The sequence below is a fragment of the Ranitomeya imitator genome, chromosome 2, assembly GCF_032444005.1.
Source record: "Ranitomeya imitator isolate aRanImi1 chromosome 2, aRanImi1.pri, whole genome shotgun sequence".
In the NCBI taxonomy this organism is placed as follows: domain Eukaryota; kingdom Metazoa; phylum Chordata; class Amphibia; order Anura; family Dendrobatidae; genus Ranitomeya; species Ranitomeya imitator.
The window spans coordinates 47,931,559-47,953,471 of NC_091283.1; the positions used below are offsets into that span (position 1 = coordinate 47,931,559).

The 21,913-nt window shown below is 47.4% G+C and overlaps 1 protein-coding gene across 1 annotated transcript in view; it reads left to right on the forward strand.

Annotated features, from left to right (window-relative positions):
• Positions 1 to 1,685: 1,685 nt before the first annotated feature.
• Positions 1,686 to 21,913, forward strand: part of LOC138661758 (cytochrome P450 2H2-like) — a 55,342-nt gene continuing 35,114 nt past the window's right edge. Inside the window, exon 1 of the mRNA XM_069746654.1 lies at positions 1,686 to 1,980. Coding sequence (XP_069602755.1) covers positions 1,801 to 1,980 — 180 coding nt within the window. The 5' untranslated portion in view covers positions 1,686 to 1,800. The remainder of the gene's footprint in view (positions 1,981 to 21,913) is intronic.

Sequence of the window (21,913 nt, forward strand, 5' to 3'; positions counted from 1 at the left end):
TCGGCTGGTTCTGTCTATGAGCTTCCTCTGGTGGATGTGAGTGGGGCTGCGGCTTCTGAGTTTCCTTCCTCAGGTGACGAGGTTAAGTCGTTAGGTGCTGCTCTATTTAACTCCACCTAGTTCTTTGTTCCTTGCCTCCAGTCAATGTTCCAGTATTGGTCTTGCTCTCTCCTGGATTGTCCTTGTGGCCTGACTTCACTGCATAAGCTAAGTTCTGCTTGTGTTTCTTGGTTTGCTATTTTTTCTGTCCAGCTTGCTATTTTGGTTTGTCTTGCTTGCTGGAAGCTCTGGGACGCAGAGGAAGCACCTCCGTACCGTTAGTCGGTGCGGAGGGTCTTTTTGCGCCCTCTGCGTGGTTGTTTGTAGGTTTTTGTGCTGACCGCAAAGCTATCTTCCCTATCCTCGGTCTATTCAGTAAGTCGGGCCTCACTTTGCTAAAATCTATTTCATCTCTGTGTTTGTATTTTCATCTTCACTCACAGTCATTATATGTGGGGGGCTGCCTTTTCCTTTGGGGAATTTCCCTGAGGCAAGGTAGGCTTATTTTTCTATCTTCAGGGCTAGCTAGTTTCTCAGGCTGTGCCCGAGGCGCCTAGGTCTGGTCAGGAGCGCTCCACGGCTACCTCTAGTGTGGTGTGATAGGATTAGGGATTGCGGTCAGCAGAGTTCCCACGTCTCAGAGCTCGTCCTATGTTATTGGTAACTATCAGGTCACTTTGTGTGCTCTTAACCACCAGGTCCATTGTGTTTCTGAACCACAAGTTCATAACATTCCCCATTACTCAGAGACTCTAGTTAAAAACCATAACCATGACATACAAAGCCATCCACAACCTTTCTCCTCCATACATTTGTGACCTAGTTTCCCGGTACTTACCTGCAGGCAACCTCCGATCCTCACAAGATCTCTTTTTCTACTCCCCTCTTATCTCCTCTTCCCACAATCGCATACAAGGTTTCTCCTGCACATCCCCCATCCTCTGGAACTCTCTACCCCAACATATCAAACTCTTGCCTACCATGGAAACCTTCAAAAGGAACCATAAGACCTCCCTCTTTCGACAAGACTATAACCTGCAGTAAACACCAAACCGCTGCACGACCAGCTCTATGCTCATCTACTATATCCTCCTTTGTATACTGTGAGCCATCGCGGGCAGGGTCCTCTCTCCTCCTGTACCAGTCGTGACTTGTATTGTTTAAGATTATTGTACTTGTTTTTTATTATGCATACCCCTTTTCAAATGTAAAGTGCCATGGAATAAATGGCGCTATAATAATGAATATTAATAATATCTATTATCGATCTGTGTAAAGAGAACTGGAACAGCACAAATGTACAAACACTTCGGGTGCATAGCCTTCCACGATTGGAATCCCTTACAGCAAAATATAACATGGAAAAAAAGAAGGCAGCACTCCAAATCCTATCTCTCATGTAACATATCTCTTTCTTCAGTTCTCAGTCCTCCTTTCTCCTCATTTTTACAGTCTCTATTTCTGCTTCTTTGTACTAATATACAGTTATCTATTATATACACTTGTGCTATTATTATTTGGCCTTTTGCATTCTCTCTGTCGTTTTTCTGAATGCAGCTCTTGTTGATGTTCGGAAGTCGCCCCTCTTTAGGAAAAAAAAGGCCCCTGGATGTTACATAACACTATTGTCCATGAAATTCAGAATCCTGAAACCAGACACCGAGCAAACAAAACACTGACATTATTTTCTCAGACTGTTCTCTCTCTGGAAGGGATCAGAATAGAGCCGAGCCCGAGACCACTGAAGCTGGGACCCTCAGGATGGGGATGAGCATAGGGGCAACGCTTCTCCTCACTACTGCTGTAACTTTCCTGATTTACCTTTTTAAAGTCTGGAAGAAGAATGAGCCAAAAAATCTTCCCCCGGGACCCCGACCTCTGCCGCTACTGGGGAATATCTTCCAGGTCAACCTCACAGAACTGCACAAGGATTTGGTGAAGGTAAAGTGGATTGTTGCTACTAGTAACGGCGAGACTGAAGGATTTGGGAAGAAATAGAAAATCATGGCTACTCTGTCAGAAACAGCGCCACATCTGTCCATTGACTTTGTCTAGTACTGCTGCTCCGGTCATGACATAATCTGTAGTAAATCAGGCTAGAAGCGCACTGGGGGCGGATTGTTGTTCTTGGACGGCTATTTTGACACAATCCCAGTGGAATTCCAGCCTGATTTGCACATAATTTCCATGCTTGATTTCTCATGACTGGAACATCAGATCTCTACATAAAAGGTCTCTTTTTTATTGGGGGACAAGTGACTAGCCAGCCAGACTGCTACTTCAGTATGTAAAAATGTGATGACAGCTTACCTTTAAGGCTCCTGTTCCAGGAGTGGGGACTAATGGTCACGTGAATTCATGGATGATGAAAGCTTCAAAATTGATGAAAGTGTCATTTAGGAGCTGCTTAAAATGTTTTGCAGTTTGTTTTAAAAAAACATCACTCACCCTCCCGGGGTCCAGTTCTGACAATCTGCTGCACCTGGTATTGTCTGTAGCGCTGATATCGCATTGACAGCACTGTAGCCAGTCAGTGAGCTTAGTGTCTTTGAGATGACATCATGAACTGCCCAGAGCCAATGAGCACTATGATTGGCTGCAGTGCTGTTGATGTGATGTCAGCGCTGCACACAATGTCACTGACAGCAGCAGCAGAGAATCAGCGCTGGACCTGGGGAGTTGGGGTAAATCTCAATTTGTTTGTTTGTAAACTGCAGCGGAAGGAACAGTGAGTTCCCAAAACCAGAAAACCTATTTAAGACATAGGAGTGTCACTATAATAGTTGCAGAGGTTGTAATCACACTGGGACCCCTGAGCTAAGAGGGCCCAAAAAGTCTAATTGAAATAATTTGAAAAGATTATTACTATTAAAAATCTTAGAAAAGAAAATTTCGAAGGCGCTTCTCTTTTCCGGTGGGGTTCCCAAACGAACGTCAGATGCAAAACACACCTCCGGGTAATGTTCAGATTAGTGATGATGACACTCTTTTGCTTATGGAATCGAAATTATTTAAAAATCCATATACAGAAATGCTTTTTAACGCTGGTTACAGAATAAAATAGCATGAAAACCTTGAAAAGTAATTAAAAACACAACATGTTTCTGCTCTAACAGAGCCTTCATCAGGTGCATACACCACGGCAGAGGCAACCTCGATCACACTGGGCGTCTGGACTGTGACGCTACGGAGAGAGTAGTTGGCAAAAAGCTCCCTGTGGTGAGTTATCCTCTGGGGAGACAACTTTTTTTTATTTAAAAAGTAAAAACCTCAATACTTTGTTGGCTGTTGATCTCTTCTAAATTTATGTGCTGTCTTTTCTACCAATTCTTCCTCATATTTACGTTATCTAGATGCAACCTCCGAATCGATTTAGTTGAAAATGGGTGAAGTTGAATATTTCTCTTGCTCAGTGACACATTGATCACATGTTGCTGTTGCAGCCTGTGCTAGTTCCATACGTTTCTCAACAAGAATTTGCATTAGAGAAAGTATCAAGATGCCTCTCCCACTTTTCAGTAAAAAAATGAATCATTAATTTCATGGGGCAATTCGAGTCCCTATCACCTTTAATCCCTTCCGGACCTTTGACACCACGTAGGCGTCATGAAAGTCGGTGCCAATCAGACCTGTGACGCCTATGTGGCGTCATGGAAAGATCGCGTCCCTGCAGATCGGGTCAAAGTGTTAACTCCAATTTCACCCGATCTGCAGGGACAGGGGGTGTGGTACTTCAGCCCAGGGGGGGGGGGTGGCTTCATCCCCCCGTGGCTACGATCGCTCTGATTGGCTGTTGAAAGTGAAACTGTCAATCAGAGCGATTTGTAATATTTCACCTATAAAAACTAGTGAAATATTACAATCCAGCCATGGCCGATGCTGCAATATCATCGGCCATGACTGGAAACCCTGATGTGCCCCCCCCCCCACCGCCACCGATCTCCTCCACAGTCCTCCGTCCTGTGCTCCGCTCCCCTCCGTCGTCCTGTCTGCTCCCCCATCCTCCTGCCTGCTCCCCCGTGCTCCGATGCCGCCCCCCGTCCTCCGATCCCCCCCCATGCTCAGATCTCCCCGCCCTCATACTTACCGAGCCTCCCGGTGTCCGTCCGTCTTCTTCATGGGTGCCGCCATCTTCCAAAATGGCGAGCACATGCGCAGTGCGCCTGCCGAATCTGCCGGCAGATTCGTTCAAGGTATATTTTGATCACTGTGATATAACCTATCACAGTGATCAAAATAAAAAAATAGTAAATGACCCCCCCTTTATTACCCCCATAGGTAGGGACAATAATAAAATAAAGAAAATATATTTTTTTTCTTTTTCCACTAGGGTTAGGATTAGAACTATGGTTAGAGTTAGGGCTAGGGTTAGGGCTATGGTTAAGGCTAGGGTTAGGGCTAGGGCTAGAGTTAGGGTTAGGGTATGTGCACATGGTGCGGATTTGGCTGCGGATCTGCAATGGATTGGCCGCGGATCGGCAGCGGATTGGCCACAGATCCGCAGTGGCTTGGCCGCTGCAAATTTGTAGCAGTTTTCCATCAGGTTTACAGTACCATGTAAACCTATGGAAAACCAAATCCGCTGTGCCCATGGTGCGGAAAATTCTGTGCGGAAACGCTGCGTTGTATTTTCCTCAATAGGAATCTGCAGGTGAAATCCGCACAAAAAAACACTGGAAATCTGCTGTAAATCTGCAGGTAAAACGCAGTGCCTTTTAGCTGCGGATTTTTCAAAAATCGTGCAGAAAAATCTCACATGAATCAGCAACGTGGGCACATAGCTTTATGGTTAGGGTTGGAATTAGAGTTAGGGTTGGAATTAGGGCTAGGGTTGGAGATAGGGTTAAGATTAGGCTTGTGGTTAGGGTTATGGTTAGGGGTGTGTTGGGGTTAAAGTTGTGGTTAGGGTTGGGATTAGGGTTAGGATTAGGGTTAGGGTTGGGATTAGGGTTACAGGTGTGTTGGGGTTAGGGTTGTGGTTAGGGGTGTGTTGGGGTTAGGGTTGTGATTAGGTTTATGGCTACAGTTGGGATAAGGGTTAGCGGTGTGTTGGGGTTAGTGTTGAAGTTAGAATTGAGGGGTTTCCACTGTTTAGGCACATCAGGGGTCTCCAAATGCAACATGGCGCCACCATTGATTCCAGCCAATCTTGCGTTCAAAAAGTCAAATGGTGCTCCCTCACTTCCAAGCTCCGACGTGTGCCCAAACAGTGGTTTACCTCCACATATAGGTTACCAGCTTACTCAGGTCAAACTGGGCAATAAATATTAAGGTTCAATTTCTCCTGTTATCCTTGTGAAAATAAAAAATTGCTTGCTAAAACATCTTTTTTGAGGAAAGAAAAATGATTTTTTATTTTCACGGCTCTGCGTTGTAAACTTCTGTGAAGCACTTGGGGGTTCAAAGTGCTCACCACATATCTAGATAAGTTCCTTGGGGGGTCTAGTTTCCAAAATGGGGTCACTTGTGTGGTGTTTCTACCGTTTAGGCACATCAGGGGCTCTGCAAACGCAACGTGACACCCCCAGACCATTCCATCAAAGTCTGCATTTCAAAAGTCACTACTTCCCTTCTGAGCCCCGACGTGTGCCCAAACAGTGAATCCCCCCCACATATGGGGCATCAGGGTACTCAGGACAACAACTCTTGGGGTCCAATTTCTCCTGTTACTCTTGTGAAAATAAAAAATTGCAGGCTAAAAAATCATTTTTAAGGAAAGAAAAATGATTTTTTATTTTTTTTTTATTTTCACGGCTCTGCGTTATAAACTTCTATGAAGCACTTGGGGGTTTAAAGTGGTCACCACACATCTAGATTAGTTCCATGGGAGGTCTAGTTTCCAAAATGGGATCACATGTGCGCGAGCTCCAATGTTTAGGCACACAGGGGCTCTCCAAACGCGACATGGTGTCCGCTAACGATTAGAGCTAATTTTTCATTCAAAAAGTCAAATGGCACTCCTTCCCTTTAGAGCCATGCCGTGTGCACAAACAGTGGTTTACCCCCACATGTGAGGTATCAGTGTACTCAGGAGAAATTTCCCAATAAATTTTAGGATCCATTTTATCCTGTTGCCCATGTGGAAATGAACAAATTGAGGCTAAATGAATTTTTTTTGTGAAAAAAAGTACTTTTTCATTTTTTCAGATCAATTTGTGAAACACCTGGGGGTTTAAAGTGTTCACTATGCATCGAGATAAGTTCCTTGGGGGGTCTAGTTTTGAAAATGGGGTCACATGTGGGGGAGCTCCAATGTTTAGGCACACAGGGGCTCACCAAAAGCGACATGGTATCCGCTAACGATTGGAGCTCATTTTTCATTCAAAAGTCAAATGGCGCTCCTTCCATTCCGAGCCTTGCCGTGTGCACAAACAGTGGTTTGTGACCATATATGAGGTATCGGTGTACTCGGGAGAAATTGTACAATAATGTTTTGGGTTCAGTTTCTCTTCTTACCCTTGGTAAAATTAAAAAATTGTTGCTAAAACATCATTTTTGTGACTAAAAAGTTAAATGTTCATTTTTTCCTTCCATGTTGCTTCTGCTGCTGTGAAGTACCTGAAGGGTTAATAAACTTCTTGAATGTGGTTTTGAGTACCTTGAGGGGTGAAGTTTTTAGAATGGTGTCACTTTTGGATATTTTCAGCCATACAGACCCCTCAAACTGACTTCAAATGTGAGGTGGTCCCCAAAAAAAATGGTTTTGTAAATTTCGTTGAAAAAATGAGAAATTGCTGGTCAAATTTTAGCCCTTATAACTTCCTAATAAAATTATGTAAAGTAAACATGTGGGAAATGTTATTTATTAACTATTTTGTGTCACATAACTATCTGGTTTAACAGAATAAAAATTAAAAATTTGAAAATTGCGAAATTTTCAAAATTTTAGCCAAATTTCCATTTTTTTCACAAATAAACGCAAAAATTATTGACCTAAGTTTACCACTAACATGAAGCCCATTATGTCACGAAATAAGAATCTCAGAACCGTTACGATCCGTTGAAGCGTTTCCGAGTTATTACCTCATAAAGGGACACTAGTCAGAATTGCAAAAAACGGCCAGGTCATTAAGGTCAAAATAGGCTGGGTCATGAAGGGGTTAACATCTCCAATAAGAAGGTATTGAAAAATTCAAACTCAAAAATTGAATCAAAATTTAAGAGGATTTCAATACAATGTGAGACATAGGGTACACATAAAGATTGAGGAATCCTCTAAAGAGTTCTTTCTCTGCAAATTAAATTTCTATGTGTATTTTGTACAGGGGAGTTTGTTGGATTTCCTTTCCAATTCCTCAGCCAAAATGTAGGGCTCCATTTGAACTTGCATGCTTTAATTTCAAGAAAGGAGAAACACCCACAAGCTTTCAGTGTTGAAACCGCACCCACAACTGATGGGAATGTCTATATAAAACTCCACACAGGTCATTTTATTTTATACACCTGAGGAGGTCTCTTTTAGAGGAAAAACAAGTTGTGTTTTTAATTACTTTTCAAGGTTTTTCATGATATTTTAATTTATAACCAGCATGAAAAACCATCTCCATATGTGTCATCATCACTAATCTGAACATTACCCGGAGGTACAGTTAGGTCCATATATACTTGGACAGAGACCACATTTTTCTAATTTTAGTTATAGACATTACCACAATGAATTTTAAACAAAACAATTCAGATGAAGTTGAAGTTCAGACTTTCAGCTTTCATTTGAGGGTATCCACATTAAAATTGAATGAAGGGTTTAGGAGTTGCAGCTCCTTAACATGTGCCACCCTCTTTTTAAAGGGACCAAAAGTAATTGGACAGATTCAATAATTTTAAATAAAATGTTCAGTTTTAGTACTTGGTTGAAAACCCTTTGTTGGCAATGACTGCCTGAAGTGTTGAACTCATGGACATCACCAGACGCTGTGTTTCCTCCTATTTGATGCTCTGCCAGGCCTTCACTGTGGTGGTTTTCAGTTGCTGTTTGTTTGTGGCCTTTCTGTCTGAAGTTTAGTCTTTAACAAGTGAAATGCTGCTCAATTGGGTTGAGATCAGTTGACTGACTTGGCCATTCAAGAATATTCCACTTCTTTGCTTTAATAAACTCCTGGGTTGCTTTGGCTTTATGTTTTGGATCATTGTCCATCTGTAATATGGAATTCATTCGGCTGCTTCTGTCCTGTGTCACATCATCAATAAACACTAGTGACCCAGTGCCACTGGCAGCCATGCATGCCCAAGCCATCACACTGCCTCCGCCGTGTTTTACAGATGATGTGGTATGCTTTGGATCATGAGTAGTGTTGAGCGATACCTTCCGATATCGGAAAGTATCGGTATCGGATAGGATCGGCCGATATTCAAAAAATATCGGATATCGCCGATACCGATACCCGATCCCAATGCAAGTCAATGGGACCAAAATATCGGAATTAAAATAAACCCTTTCTTGCCTTGTAGGTTCATTCTACATGAAGGAAAACAACTAAGAATAATGCCGGATGTATTTGGGGAGGTGGCGGAGACATTAAAGTCATAGAGGTTTATCCCAATCAAATAGAATAGCATGTTTTTTGTTTTTTTTTAAGACGTTCGGAGTGACAAAGATATTGACTATGTAAATTTTTTTTTTATTTTGTCAGATATTGATGTTTCACTATTCCACGCCCTTCCCCTTCTTTTTTTTCTTTTTTTTTTTTTCTTTTCCCACACTTTCATCTTCATCATCATCAGCATCTTTGACATCAACTTCTTCTTCACCTTATTCATCTTCTTCTTCATCCTTTACCTTTTTTTTTTTTTTTTGATTACATTCTTCATATTCATTTTATTCAACTATTATTATTCTTCCTATTCTACATATTCTTTTTATTCCACTGTTATTATTCTTCCTATTCTACTTTTTCATCATATTCTCATTTGTGACAGGCATTCCCGTAGTTGTTATCTATAAAAGTTGGAAGATTACACCTTCCGTTCTGCCAGTCACAAAAGTTACATTTGTCCGCGTTCAGTTTGGCCTGCAGCATCAGGCTTTATCCAGGGGCACCACGAGGAGGAACGGACTCACCCCCATACACTGCTTAGTCTTCTTCTGCATATAATTTAGATAATATCTTTTGCTCTGATATTAAGTCTTATGCTTAATGTTCTTCTGCTCTTTGTTCTGCAGCCTCTTGTTCTTCTGCTTCTCGGTCTTCCATGTCGTCGTCTCCAGGGTCGTCGTCTCCAGTGTCGTCATCTCCGCCGTCGTCGTCTCAGCCGTCATCGTCTCCGCCGTCGTCGTCTCCGCCGTCGTCGTCGTCATCGGGGTGGTCTTCCGGGTCGTCGTCGTCATCGGGGTGGTCTTCCGGGTCGTCGACTTTAGGGTCTTCAACTTGGAAATGTAGCAGAAGGTACAAGAAGGCTGAGAAAATGCCAAGAACCAGCTGATGGAACTGGAAATCGGATGGCTACCCGAAGGTTCAAGAGCCTATGGAACTACCGAGGACCAGCTGACGTTACTGGAACCCGGTTACTAAGCAGGAGGTACCCGTGCTAAAAAGCACTACCAAGGACCGCCTGATGTTGGCGGAACTCGGATACCCAGAAGGAGGCACCTAAGCCAAAGGCTCTGCCCGGAACCAGCTGACGGTACTGGAACCAGGATGGGGAGCAGAAGGTACAAGAGCAAAAGACACTGCCGAGAACCAGCTGACGGTACTGGAACCCGGATGGGTAGCCGAAGGTCCAAGAGCCAATGGAACTACCGAGGACCAGCTGACGTTACTGGAACCCGGTTACTAAGCAGGAGGTACCCGTGCCTGAAAGCACTACCAAGGACCACCTGACGTTGGTGGAACTTGGATACCCAGAAGGAGGCACCTAAGCCAAAGGCTCTGCCCGGAACCAGCTGACGGTACTGGAACCAGGATGGGGAGCAGAAGGTACAAGAGCAAAAGACACTGCCGAGAACCAGCTGACGGTGCTGGAACCAGGTGGTGGACCTGAAGGCCCACAGGAGAGGAGAGAACAGCTAGGCCGCGAGGCAGCCGCAGTTACCGAACCCCAACAGTCCTACAGGGGGAGCTGGGCCTACTGGCACTACAGAACCAGCCTTGACTACCAGTTCACGCAGCCCACATAGGAAGCTCCTAAACTGGAGGCACCCTGGAGTTGGCTAACCCGACCGCACCACGACGGGGCAAGCATAGGCGTCTCAGTGAGCTTGACACAACCCAGAAACAGCTGACGGTGCTGAAACCAGGCTTGGCACGAGGGAGTACCTGTGTCAAAAACACTGCCGAGAACCAGCTGGCGTTGCTGGAACCCAGATGCGTTGCCCCAGTGTGCAAGAGCCAATGGCACGACCGAGGACCAGCTGACGGTGCTGGAATCCGGTTACTAAGCTGTAGGTGCCCGCGCTTAAAAGCACTACCAAGGACCGCCTGACGTTGGCGGAACTCGGATACCCAGGAGGAGGCACCTAAGCCAAAGGCTCGGCCTGGAACCAGCTGACGGTGCTGGAACCAGGAGGTGGACCCGAAGGTCCACAGGAGAGGAGAGAACAGCTAGGCCGCGAGGCAGCCGCAGTTACCGAACCCAACAGTCCTACAGGGGGAGCTGGGCCTACTGGCACTACAGAACCAGCCTTAACTACCAGTTCACGCAGCCCACATAGGAAGCTCCTAAACTGCAGGCACCCTGGAGTTGGCTAACCCGACCGCACCACGACGGGGCAAGCATAGGCGTCTCAGTGAACTTGACACAACCCGGAAACTGCTGACGGTGCTGAAACCAGGCTTGGCACGAGGGAGTACCTGTGACAAGAACACTGCTGAGAACCAGCTGGCGGTGCTGGAACCCGGATGCGTTGCCCCAGTGTGCAAGAGCCAATGGCACCGAGGACCAGCTGACGGTGCTGGAACCCAGTTACTAAGCTGTAGGTGCCCGCGCTTAAAAGCACTACCAAGGACCGCCTGGCGTTGGCGGAACTCAGATACCCAGGAGGAGGCACCTAAGCCAAAGGCTCGGCCCGGAACCAGCTGACAGTGCTGGAACCAGGTGGTGGACCCAAAGGTCCACAGGAGAGGAGAGAACAGCTAGGCCGCGAGGCAGCCGCAGTTACCGAACCCCAACAGTCCTACAGGGGGAGCTGGGCCTACTGGCACTACAGAACCAGCCTTGACTACCAGTTCACGCAGCCCACATAGGAAGCTCCTAAACTGGAGGCACCCTGGAGTTGGCTAACCCGACCGCACCACGACGGGGCAAGCATAGGCGTCTCAGTGAACTTGACACAACCCGGAAACAGCTGACGGTGCTGAAACCAGGCTTGGCACGAGGGAGTACCTGTGACAAGAACACTGCCGAGAACCAGCTGGCGGTGCTGGAACCCAGATGCGTTGCCCCAGTGTGCAAGAGCCAATGGCACCGAGGACCAGCTGGCGGTGCTGGAACCCGGTTACTAAGCTGTAGGTGCCCGCGCTTAAAAGCACTACCAAGGACCGCCTGGCGTTGGCGGAACTCGGATACCCAGGAGGAGGCACCTAAGCCAAAGGCTCGGCCTGAAACCAGCTGACGGTGCTGGAACCAGGAGGTGGACCCGAAGGCCCACAGGAGAGGAGAGAACAGCTAGGCCGCGAGGCAGCCGCAGTTACCGAACCCCAACAGTCCTACAGGGGGAGCTGGGCCTACTGGCACTACAGAACCAGCCTTGACTACCAGTTCACGCAGCCCACATAGGAAGCTCCTAAACTGTAGGCACCCTGGAGTTGGCTAACCCGACCGCACCACGACGGGGCAAGCATAGGCGTCTCAGTGAGCTTGACACAACCCAGAAACAGCTGACGGTGCTGAAACCAGGCTTGGCACGAGGGAGTACCTGTGACAAGAACACTGCCGAGAACCAGCTGGCGGTGCTGGAACCCAGATGCGTTGCCCCAGTGTGCAAGAGCCAATGGCACCGAGGACCAGCTGGCGGTGCTGGAACCCGGTTACTAAGCTGTAGGTGCCCGTGCTTAAAAGCACTACCAAGGACCGCCTGGCGTTGGCGGAACTCGGATACCCAGGAGGAGGCACCTAAGCCAAAGGCTCGGCCTGGAACCAGCTGATGGTGCTGGAACCAGGAGGTGGACCCGAAGGCCCACAGGAGAGAAGAGAACAGCTAGGCCGCGAGGCAGCCGCAGTTACCGAACCCCAACAGTCCTACAGGGGGAGCTGGGCCTACTGGCACTACAGAACCAGCCTTGACTACCAGTTCACGCAGCCCACATAGGAAGCTCCTAAACTGGAGGCACCCTGGAGTTGGCTAACCCGACCGCACCACGACGGGGCAAGCATAGGCGTCTCAGTGAGCTTGACACAACCCGGAAACTGCTGACGGTGCTGAAACCAGGCTTGGCACGAGGGAGTACCTGTGACAAGAACACTGCCGAGAACCATCTGGCGGAGCTGGAACCCAGATGCGTTGCCTATCAAAGATTGGCTTCCTACAGCCCCAACTAGCGATGTTGGAGCAAAGGGTAAGCAGGGGGAGCAGAGTGTAGGCCGAAGCCTGCACTGGAGTCAGCTTTGTGTCTGCATTGCGTTTGCAGGACACTTTGCCGGCTACACAGTGGGGGAACAGCAGGCGGTGCTGAACCCCACTAACACATTGGCTGGTGTTTTTCTCTGTGCAGCTAGCACTTCCGGGCAAAAACTAGCGTTGTTAGAGCCCAGGGTCAGCAGGAGGAGGAGAGGAGCAGAGTGTAGGCCGAAGCCTAGTTGAACCAATTTCAAAGGTAACCTTTAACCCCCCTCAGGTGTTGCAAGGTACAAGAGCCACACCTCGTGCAGCATTAATGCTGCATAAGTAAAAGGTTGCTCTATTAATTTGTCTACTTGCACACGCTGAATGCAACACGTACACAATTTAGCCCATTCTACAGTCAAACTGTAGTTGAGGCGTGACTTGTATTTTTAAGGAGACGCAGCACAGGTGTCCCAAATAACGCCTTGGTGCTTGGCGCAGCTTCCTGAGCGTTGTTTTTTGCTGTACAGGAGTCTGCGCTATTGTGTTATCCCTTGGCAATGCCCTGTTAGCGATGCCCGTCTTATGACCTCATTTTATGTTGGCCGCTGCGGTTAACGATGGCCATAAATCCCAGACCCACAGTGCCTTTTCATAAAGTCACACTGCGGTGCTGGGATTCGTGGCCTTGAGCAGTAAATATTTTCGCCGCTCACACACGTCCTTACACCTGCTTCAGACTGGGCGGCCTCTGCTGATCCCTTCTCGCATGCCGCGGCCATGAGGCTGCACAGTCTGAAGAAGGCGGAAGGAGATGAGTGACGACAGGCGAACATATGCACTGCTCGTGCCCATAAACCACACCCTCGCTGACAAAATAAATATGACAACGAGGGGCGTTGTTTCTAGCAGGGCGGATGCACAGGCGCAGCCAGCTAACCATGATGTCAAAAGACGGGAAACGCTACCAAGGGGGGTGCTGCGTATCATTAGAAAGGAAAGTCACACCTCAGGGACAGTGGAAAGGTCTCAATGAGACACATTTTGTACGTGTTGAGTTCCACGTGGGAAAGTAGAAAAAGTCAGCCACCTTGTACAAATGCAGCAGTACTGCTGTACAAGGTGGCTATTATACATAGAAACACCTGGGGGTGGGGGGCAGGCTCCCTTCAATTTCAGTTCATGTGCCTGCATGGCGTTTGCAGGTCACGTTGCAAGCTACACAGCAGGGGAACAGCTGGCGTTGCTGAACCCCACTGACACATTGACTGGTGTTTTTCTCTGTGCAGATCGCATTTCCGGGCAAAAACTAGCATTGTTAGAGCCCAGGGTCAGCAGGAGGAGGAGAGGAGCAGAGTGTAGGCCGAAGCCTGCACTGGTGGCAGCTTTTGGTCGGTTGTGCCAGCGTGGCTTGTGCTGGACACGATGCAAGCTACACAGCAGGGAAACAGCTGGCGTTGCTGAACCCCACTGACACATTGACTGGTGTTTTTCTCTGCAGATCGCATTTCCGGGCAAAAACTAGCGTTGTTAGAGCCCAGGGTCAGCAGGAGGAGGAGAGGAGCAGAGTGTAGGCCGAAGCCTAGTTGAACCAATTTCAAAGGTTACCTTTAACCCCCCTCAGGTGTTGCAAGGTACAAGAGCCACACCTTGTGCAGCATTAATGCTGCACAAGTAAAAGGTTGCTCTATTTAATTTGCTCCTTGCACACGCTGAATAAAACACGTACACTATTTAGCCCATTATACTGTCAAACAGTAGTGGAGGCGTGACTTGTCTTTTGAAGGAGATGCAGCACAGGTGTCAAAATTTACACCTAGGTGCTGGGCGCAGCTTCCTGAGCGTTGTTATTTGCTGTACGGGAGTCTGCGCTATTGTGATCCCTTGGCCATGCGCTGTGAGCGCTTCCTGTCTTCTGACCTCATTTCATGTCGGCCGTTGCGGTTAGCGATGGACATGAATCCCAGACCCACAGTGTGTTTTCAAGAAATCACACTGCGTGGCTGGGATTCGTGGCCTTGTGCAGTAAATATGTTTGACGCTCACACATGTCCTTACACCTGCTTCAGACTGGGCGGCCTCATCTGATCCCTTATCGCCTGCCGCGGCCATGAGGACACCCAGTCTGAAGAAGGCGGAAGGAGATGAGTGAACACAGGCAAACATATGCACTCCACATGCCCATCAATCACACCCTCGCTGTCCAAAAAAATAAGACACCGAGGGGCGTTGTTTCGAGCAGGGCAGACGCACAGGCGCAGCCAGCTAACCAATGATGTCAAAAGACGGGCAGCGCTAACAAGGGTGGTGCTGCGTATCATTAGAAAGGAAAGTCACACCTCAGGGACAGTGGAATGGTCTCAATGAGACACATTTAGTACGTGTTTAATTAAACGTGGGCAAGGAGAAAAAGTCATCCACCTTGTACAAATGCAGCAGTACTGCTGTACAAGGTGGCTGTTATACATAGAAACACCTGGGGGTGGGGGGCAGGCTCCCTTCAATTTCAGTTCAGGTGCCTGCGTGGCGTTTGCAGGTCACGATGCAAGCTACACAGCAGGGGAACAGCTGGCGTTGCTGAACCCCACTGACACATTGACTGGTGTTTTTCTCTGTGCAGATCGCATGTCCGGGCAAAAACTGGCGGTGTTAGATGTTGTGAATTCCGTGGCTGAATTCACTCCTGTGGTCACAAGTGGTACTGCAGCTTCTGAGCTTCCTCCCTCAGGTGTTCTGGTGAGCTCGTTGGCTGCTTTGTTATTTAACTCCACCTGATTCTGTCTTCCTTGCTCCTTGTCAATGTTCCAGTGTTGGATCTGAGCTTCTGGATCTTTCCTGTGGCCTGCTGCTCTGCTTAGATAAGTGCTTCTTTGCTTTTGTTGCTACTTTTTCTGTCCAGCTTGTCATTTCGTTTTGCTGGAAGCTCTGAGACGCAAAGGGTGTACCGCCGTGCCGTTAGTTCGGCACGGTGGGTCTTTTTGCCCCCTTTGCGTGGTTTTTTGCTTTAGGGTTTTTTGTAGACTGCAAAGTTCTCTTTGCTATCCTCGCTCTATCTAGAATTTCGGGCCTCACTTTGCTGAATCTATTTCATCCCTACGTTTGTCTTTTCATCTTGCTAACAGTCATTATATGTGGGGGGCTGCCTTTTCCTTTGGGGTATTTCTCTGAGGCAAGTCAGGCTTGTTTTTCTATCTTCAGGCTAGTCAGCTCCTCAGGCTGTGCCGAGTTGCATAGGTAGTGTCAGGCGCAATCCACAGCTGCCTTTAGTTGTGTTTAGGTTAGGTTCAGGTATTGCGGTCTACAGAGATTCCACGTCTCAGAGCTCGTTCTATTGATTTTTGGGTTTGTCAGATCACTGTATGAGCTCTGATTGCTGGCACACTGTGTCACTGGATTGCCTACATAACAGTACAAGGAGCCAACCTAATGATTCTCAATAGAGGGAAAAAAGAAGTTCTGACATCATTTTTTTTTCTCAGCTCTGTGTTCAGTCTTTTTTTTCCCCTAGACATTTGGGTGTTTCAGGACACAGGTGTGGACATGGATATTCAGGGTCTGTGCTCTTCAATGGATAATCTCGTTACACATGTACAAAGGATTCAAGATACTATTGATCAGAAATCTATGTTAGAACCAAGAATTCCTATTCCTGATTTGTTTTTTGGTGATAGAACTAAGTTTCTTAATTTCAAAAATAATTGTAAGCTATTTCTGGCCTTGAAGCCTCATTCTTCTGGTAATCCTATTCAACAGGTTTTGATTATTATTTCTTTTTTGCGCGGCGATCCTCAGGACTGGGCATTTTCTCTTGCGCCAGGAGACCCTGCATTGAGTAATGTCAATGCGTTTTTCCTGGCGCTCGGATTACTTTACGATGAGCCTAATTCAGTGGATCAGGCTGAGAAAAATTTGCTGGCTTTGTGCCAGGGTCAGGATGATATAGAAGTATATTGTCAGAAATTTAGGAAGTGGTCAGTACTCACTCTGTGGAATGAATCTGCGCTGGCAGCTTTGTTCAGAAAGGGTCTCTCTGAGGCTCTTAAGGATGTCATGGTGGGTTTTCCTATGCCTGCTGGTTTGAATGAGTCTATGTCTTTGGCCATTCAGATCGGTCGACGCTTGCGCGAGCGTAAATCTGTGCACCATTTGGCGGTATTGTCTAAGATTAGACCTGAGCCTATGCAGTGTGATAGGACTATGACCAGAGTTGAACGGCAAGAACACAGACGTCTGAATGGTCTGTGTTTCTACTGTGGTGATTCCACTCATGCTATTTCTGATTGTCCTAAGCGCACTAAGCGGTTCGATAGGTCTGCCGTCATTGGTACTGTACAATCCAAATTCCTTCTGTCCATTACCTTGATATGCTCGTATTCTGTCATGGCGTTTGTGGATTCAGGCGCTGCTCTGAATCTGATGGATTTGGATTATGCTAAACGTTGTGGGTTTTTCTTGGAGCCTTTGCGGTGTCCTATTCCGTTGAGAGGAATTGATGCTACACCTTTGGCCAAGAATAAACCTCAGTACTGGACCCAGCTGACCATGTGCATGGCTCCTGCACATCAGGAAGTTATTCGCTTTCTGGTGCTACATAATCTGCATGATGTGGTCGTGTTGGGGTTGCCATGGCTGCAAACCCATAATCCAGTATTAGATTGGAACTCTATGTCGGTATCCAGCTGGGGTTGTCAGGGGGTACATGGTGATGTTCCATTTTTGTCTATTTCGTCATCCACTCCTTCTGAGGTTCCAGAGTTCTTGTCTGATTATCAGGATGTATTTGAAGAGCCCAAGTCCGATGCCCTACCTCCGCATAGGGATTGTGATTGTGCTATCAATTTGATTCCTGGTAGTAAATTCCCTAAAGGTCGATTATTTAATTTATCCGTGCCTGAACACGCCGCTATGCGCAGTTATGTGAAGGAATCCCTGGAGAAGGGACATATTCGCCCATCGTCATCACCACTGGGAGCAGGGTTCTTTTTTGTAGCCAAGAAGGATGGTTCGCTGAGACCGTGTATTGATTACCGCCTTCTTAATAAGATCACTGTTAAATTTCAGTATCCCTTGCCATTGTTATCTGACTTGTTTGCTCGGATTAAGGGGGCTAGTTGGTTCACTAAGATAGATCTTCGTGGTGCGTATAATCTGGTGAGAATCAGGCAAGGAGATGAATGGAAAACTGCATTTAATATGCCCGAGGGTCATTTTGAGTATCTAGTGATGCCGTTCGGACTTGCCAATGCTCCATCTGTGTTTCAGTCTTTTATGCATGACATCTTCCGTGAGTATCTGGATAAATTCCTGATTGTTTACTTGGATGACATTTTGATCTTCTCAAATGATTGGGACTCTCATGTGAAGCAGGTCAGAATGGTTTTCCAGGTCCTGCGTGCTAATTCTTTGTTTGTGAAGGGATCAAAGTGTCTCTTCGGTGTGCAGAAAGTTTCATTTTTGGGGTTCATCTTTTCCCCTTCTACTATCGAGATGGATCCGGTTAAGGTCCAAGCCATCCAGAATTGGACTCAGCCGACATCTCTGAAAAGTCTGCAGAAATTCCTGGGCTTTGCTAATTTTTATCGTCGCTTCATCTGTAATTTTTCTAGCATTGCCAAACCATTGACCGATTTGACCAAGAAGGGTGCAGATTTGGTTAATTGGTCTTCTGCTGCTGTGGAAGCTTTTCAGGAGTTGAAGCATCGTTTTTGTTCTGCCCCTGTGTTGTGTCAACCAGATGTTTCTCTTCCGTTCCAGGTCGAGGTTGATGCTTCTGAGATTGGAGCAGGGGCGGTTTTGTCACAGAGAGGTTCTGGTTGCTCAGTGTTGAAACCATGTGCTTTCTTTTCCAGGAAGTTTTCGGCTGCTGAGCATAATTATGATGTGGGGAACCGAGAGTTGCTGGCCATGAAGTGGGCATTCGAGGAATGGCGTCATTGGCTTGAAGGAGCTAAGCATCGCGTGGTGGTATTGACTGATCATAAGAACCTTACTTATCTCGAGTCTGCCAAGCGCTTGAATCCTAGACAGGCCCGTTGGTCGTTATTTTTTGCCCGCTTCGATTTTGTGATTTCGTACCTTCCGGGCTCTAAAAATGTGAAGGCGGATGCTCTGTCTAGGAGTTTTGTGCCCGACTCTCCGGGTTCATCTGAGCCGGCGAGTATCCTCAAGGAAGGAGTCATTGTGTCTGCCATCTCCCCTGATTTGCGGCGAGTGTTGCAAAAATTTCAGGCGAATAAACCTGATCGTTGTCCGGCGGAGAAACTGTTCGTCCCTGATAGGTGGACTAGTAAAGTTATCTCTGAACTTCATTGTTCGGTGTTGGCTGGTCATCCTGGAATCTTTGGTACCAGAGAGTTAGTGGCTAGATCCTTCTGGTGGCCATCTCTGTCACGGGATGTACGTACTTTTGTGCAGTCCTGTGGGATTTGTGCTAGGGCTAAGCCCTGCTGTTCACGTGCCAGTGGGTTGCTTTTGCCCTTGCCGGTCCCAAAGAGGCCTTGGACACATATTTCGATGGATTTCATTTCTGACCTTCCCATTTCTCAAAAGATGTCAGTCATTTGGGTGGTCTGTGATCGCTTTTCTAAAATGGTCCATCTGGTGCCCTTGGTTAAATTGCCTTCCTCCTCTGATTTGGTGCCTTTGTTCTTCCAGCATGTGGTTCGTTTGCATGGCATTCCTGAGAATATTGTTTCTGACAGAGGTTCCCAGTTTGTTTCAAGGTTTTGGCGAGCCTTTTGTGGTAGGATGGGCATTGACCTATCTTTTTCCTCGGCTTTCCATCCTCAGACTAATGGCCAGACCGAACGAACCAATCAGACCTTGGAGACATATCTGAGATGTTTTGTTTCTGCAGACCAGGATGATTGGGTGTCCTTTTTGCCGTTGGCTGAGTTCGCCCTTAATAATCGGGCCAGCTCGGCTACCTTGGTCTCTCCATTTTTCTGCAATTCTGGGTTCCATCCTCGTTTCTCTTCAGGACAGGTTGAGTCTTCGGACTGTCCTGGTGTGGATTCTGTGGTGGACAGGTTGCAGCAGATCTGGACTCAGGTAGTGGACAATTTGACCTTGTCCCAGGAGAAGGCTCAACTTTTCGCTAATCGCAAACGCCGTGTGGGTCCCCGACTTCGTGTTGGGGATCTGGTTTGGTTATATTCTCTTCTCGTCATATTCCTATGAAGGTTTCCTCTCCTAAATTTAAACCTCATTTTATTGGTCCGTATAGGATTTCTGAGATTCTCAATCCTGTGTCTTTTCGTCTGACCCTCCCAGACTCCTTTCCCATACATAATGTATTCCATAGGTCGTTGTTGCGGAGATACGTGGCACCTATGGTTCCATCTGTTGAGCCTCCTGCCCCAGTTTTGGTGGAGGGGGAATTAGAGTATATTGTGGAGAAAATTTTGGATTCTCGTGTTTCTAGACGGAAACTCCAGTATCTGGTTAAATGGAAGGGTTATGCTCAGGAAGATAATTCCTGGGTTTTCGCCTCTGATGTCCATGCTCCAGATCTTGTTCGTGCCTTTCATGTGGCTCATCCTGGTCGGCCTGGGGGCTCTGGTGAGGGTTCGGTGACCCCTTCTCAAGGGGGGGGTACTGTTGTGAATTCCGTGGCTGAATTCACTCCTGTGGTCACAAGTGGTACTGCAGCTTCTGAGCTTCCTCCCTCAGGTGTTCTGGTGAGCTCGTTGGCTGCTTTGTTATTTAACTCCACCTGATTCTGTCTTCCTTGCTCCTTGTCAATGTTCCAGTGTTGGATCTGAGCTTCTGGATCTTTCCTGTGGCCTGCTGCTCTGCTTAGATAAGTGCTTCTTTGCTTTTGTTGCTACTTTTTCTGTCCAGCTTGTCATTTCGTTTTGCTGGAAGCTCTGAGACGCAAAGGGTGTACCGCCGTGCCGTTAGTTCGGCACGGTGGGTCTTTTTGCCCCCTTTGCGTGGTTTTTTGCTTTAGGGTTTTTTGTAGACTGCAAAGTTCTCTTTGCTATCCTCGCTCTATCTAGAATTTCGGGCCTCACTTTGCTGAATCTATTTCATCCCTACGTTTGTCTTTTCATCTTGCTAACAGTCATTATATGTGGGGGGCTGCCTTTTCCTTTGGGGTATTTCTCTGAGGCAAGTCAGGCTTGTTTTTCTATCTTCAGGCTAGTCAGCTCCTCAGGCTGTGCCGAGTTGCATAGGTAGTGTCAGGCGCAATCCACAGCTGCCTTTAGTTGTGTTTAGGTTAGGTTCAGGTATTGCGGTCTACAGAGATTCCACGTCTCAGAGCTCGTTCTATTGTTTTTTGGGTTTGTCAGATCACTGTATGAGCTCTGATTGCTGGCACACTGTGTCACTGGATTGCCTACATAACAGTTAGAGCCCAGGGTCAGCAGGAGGAGGAGAGGAGCAAAGTGTAGGCCGATGCCTGCACTGGTGGCAGCTTTTGGTCGGTTGTGCCAGCGTGGCTTGTGCTGGACACGATGCAAGCTACACAGCAGGGGAACAGCTGGCGTTGCTGAACCCCACTGACACATTGACTGGTGTTTTTCTCTGTGCAGATCGCATGTGCGGGCAAAAACTGGCGGTGTTAGAGCCCAGGGTAAGCAGGAGGAGGAGAGGAGCAGAGTGTAGGCCGAAGCCTAGTTGAACCAATTTCAAAGGTTACCTTTAACCCCCCCTCAGGTGTTGCAAGGTACAAGAGCCACACCTTGTGCAGCATTAATGCTGCACAAGTAAAAGGTTGCTCTATTTAGTTTGCTCCTTGCACACGCTGAATAAAACACGTACACTATTTAGCCCATTATACTGTCAAACAGTTGTGGAGGCGTGACTTGTCTTTTTAAGGAGACGCAGCACAGGTGTCAAAATTTGCACCTAGGTACTGGGCGCAGATTCATGAGCGTTGTTATTAGCTGTACAGGAGTCTGCGCTATTGTGATCCCTTGGCCATGCGCTGTGAGCGCTGCCCGTCTTCTCACCTCATTTCATGTTGGCCGTTGCGGTTAGCAATGAATATGAATCCCAGACCCGCAGTGTGTTTTCCAAAAACTGGGATTCGTGGCCTTTTGCAGTAAATAGGTTTGCCGCTCACACATGTCCTTACACCTGCTTCAGACTGGGCGGCCTCAGCTGATCCCTTATCGCCTACCACGGCCAGGAGGCTGCACAGTCTGAAGAAGGCGGAAGGAGATGAGTTAAGACAGGCGAACATATGCACTACTCGTGCCCATAAACCACACCCTCGCTGACAAAATAAATATGCCAACGAGGGGCGTTGTTTCTAGCAGGGCGGATGCACAGGCGCAGCCAGCTAACCATGATGTCAAAAGACGGGAAACGCTACCAAGGGGGGTGCTGCGTATCATTAGAAAGGAAAGTCACACCTCAGGGACAGTGGAATGGTCTCAATGAGACACA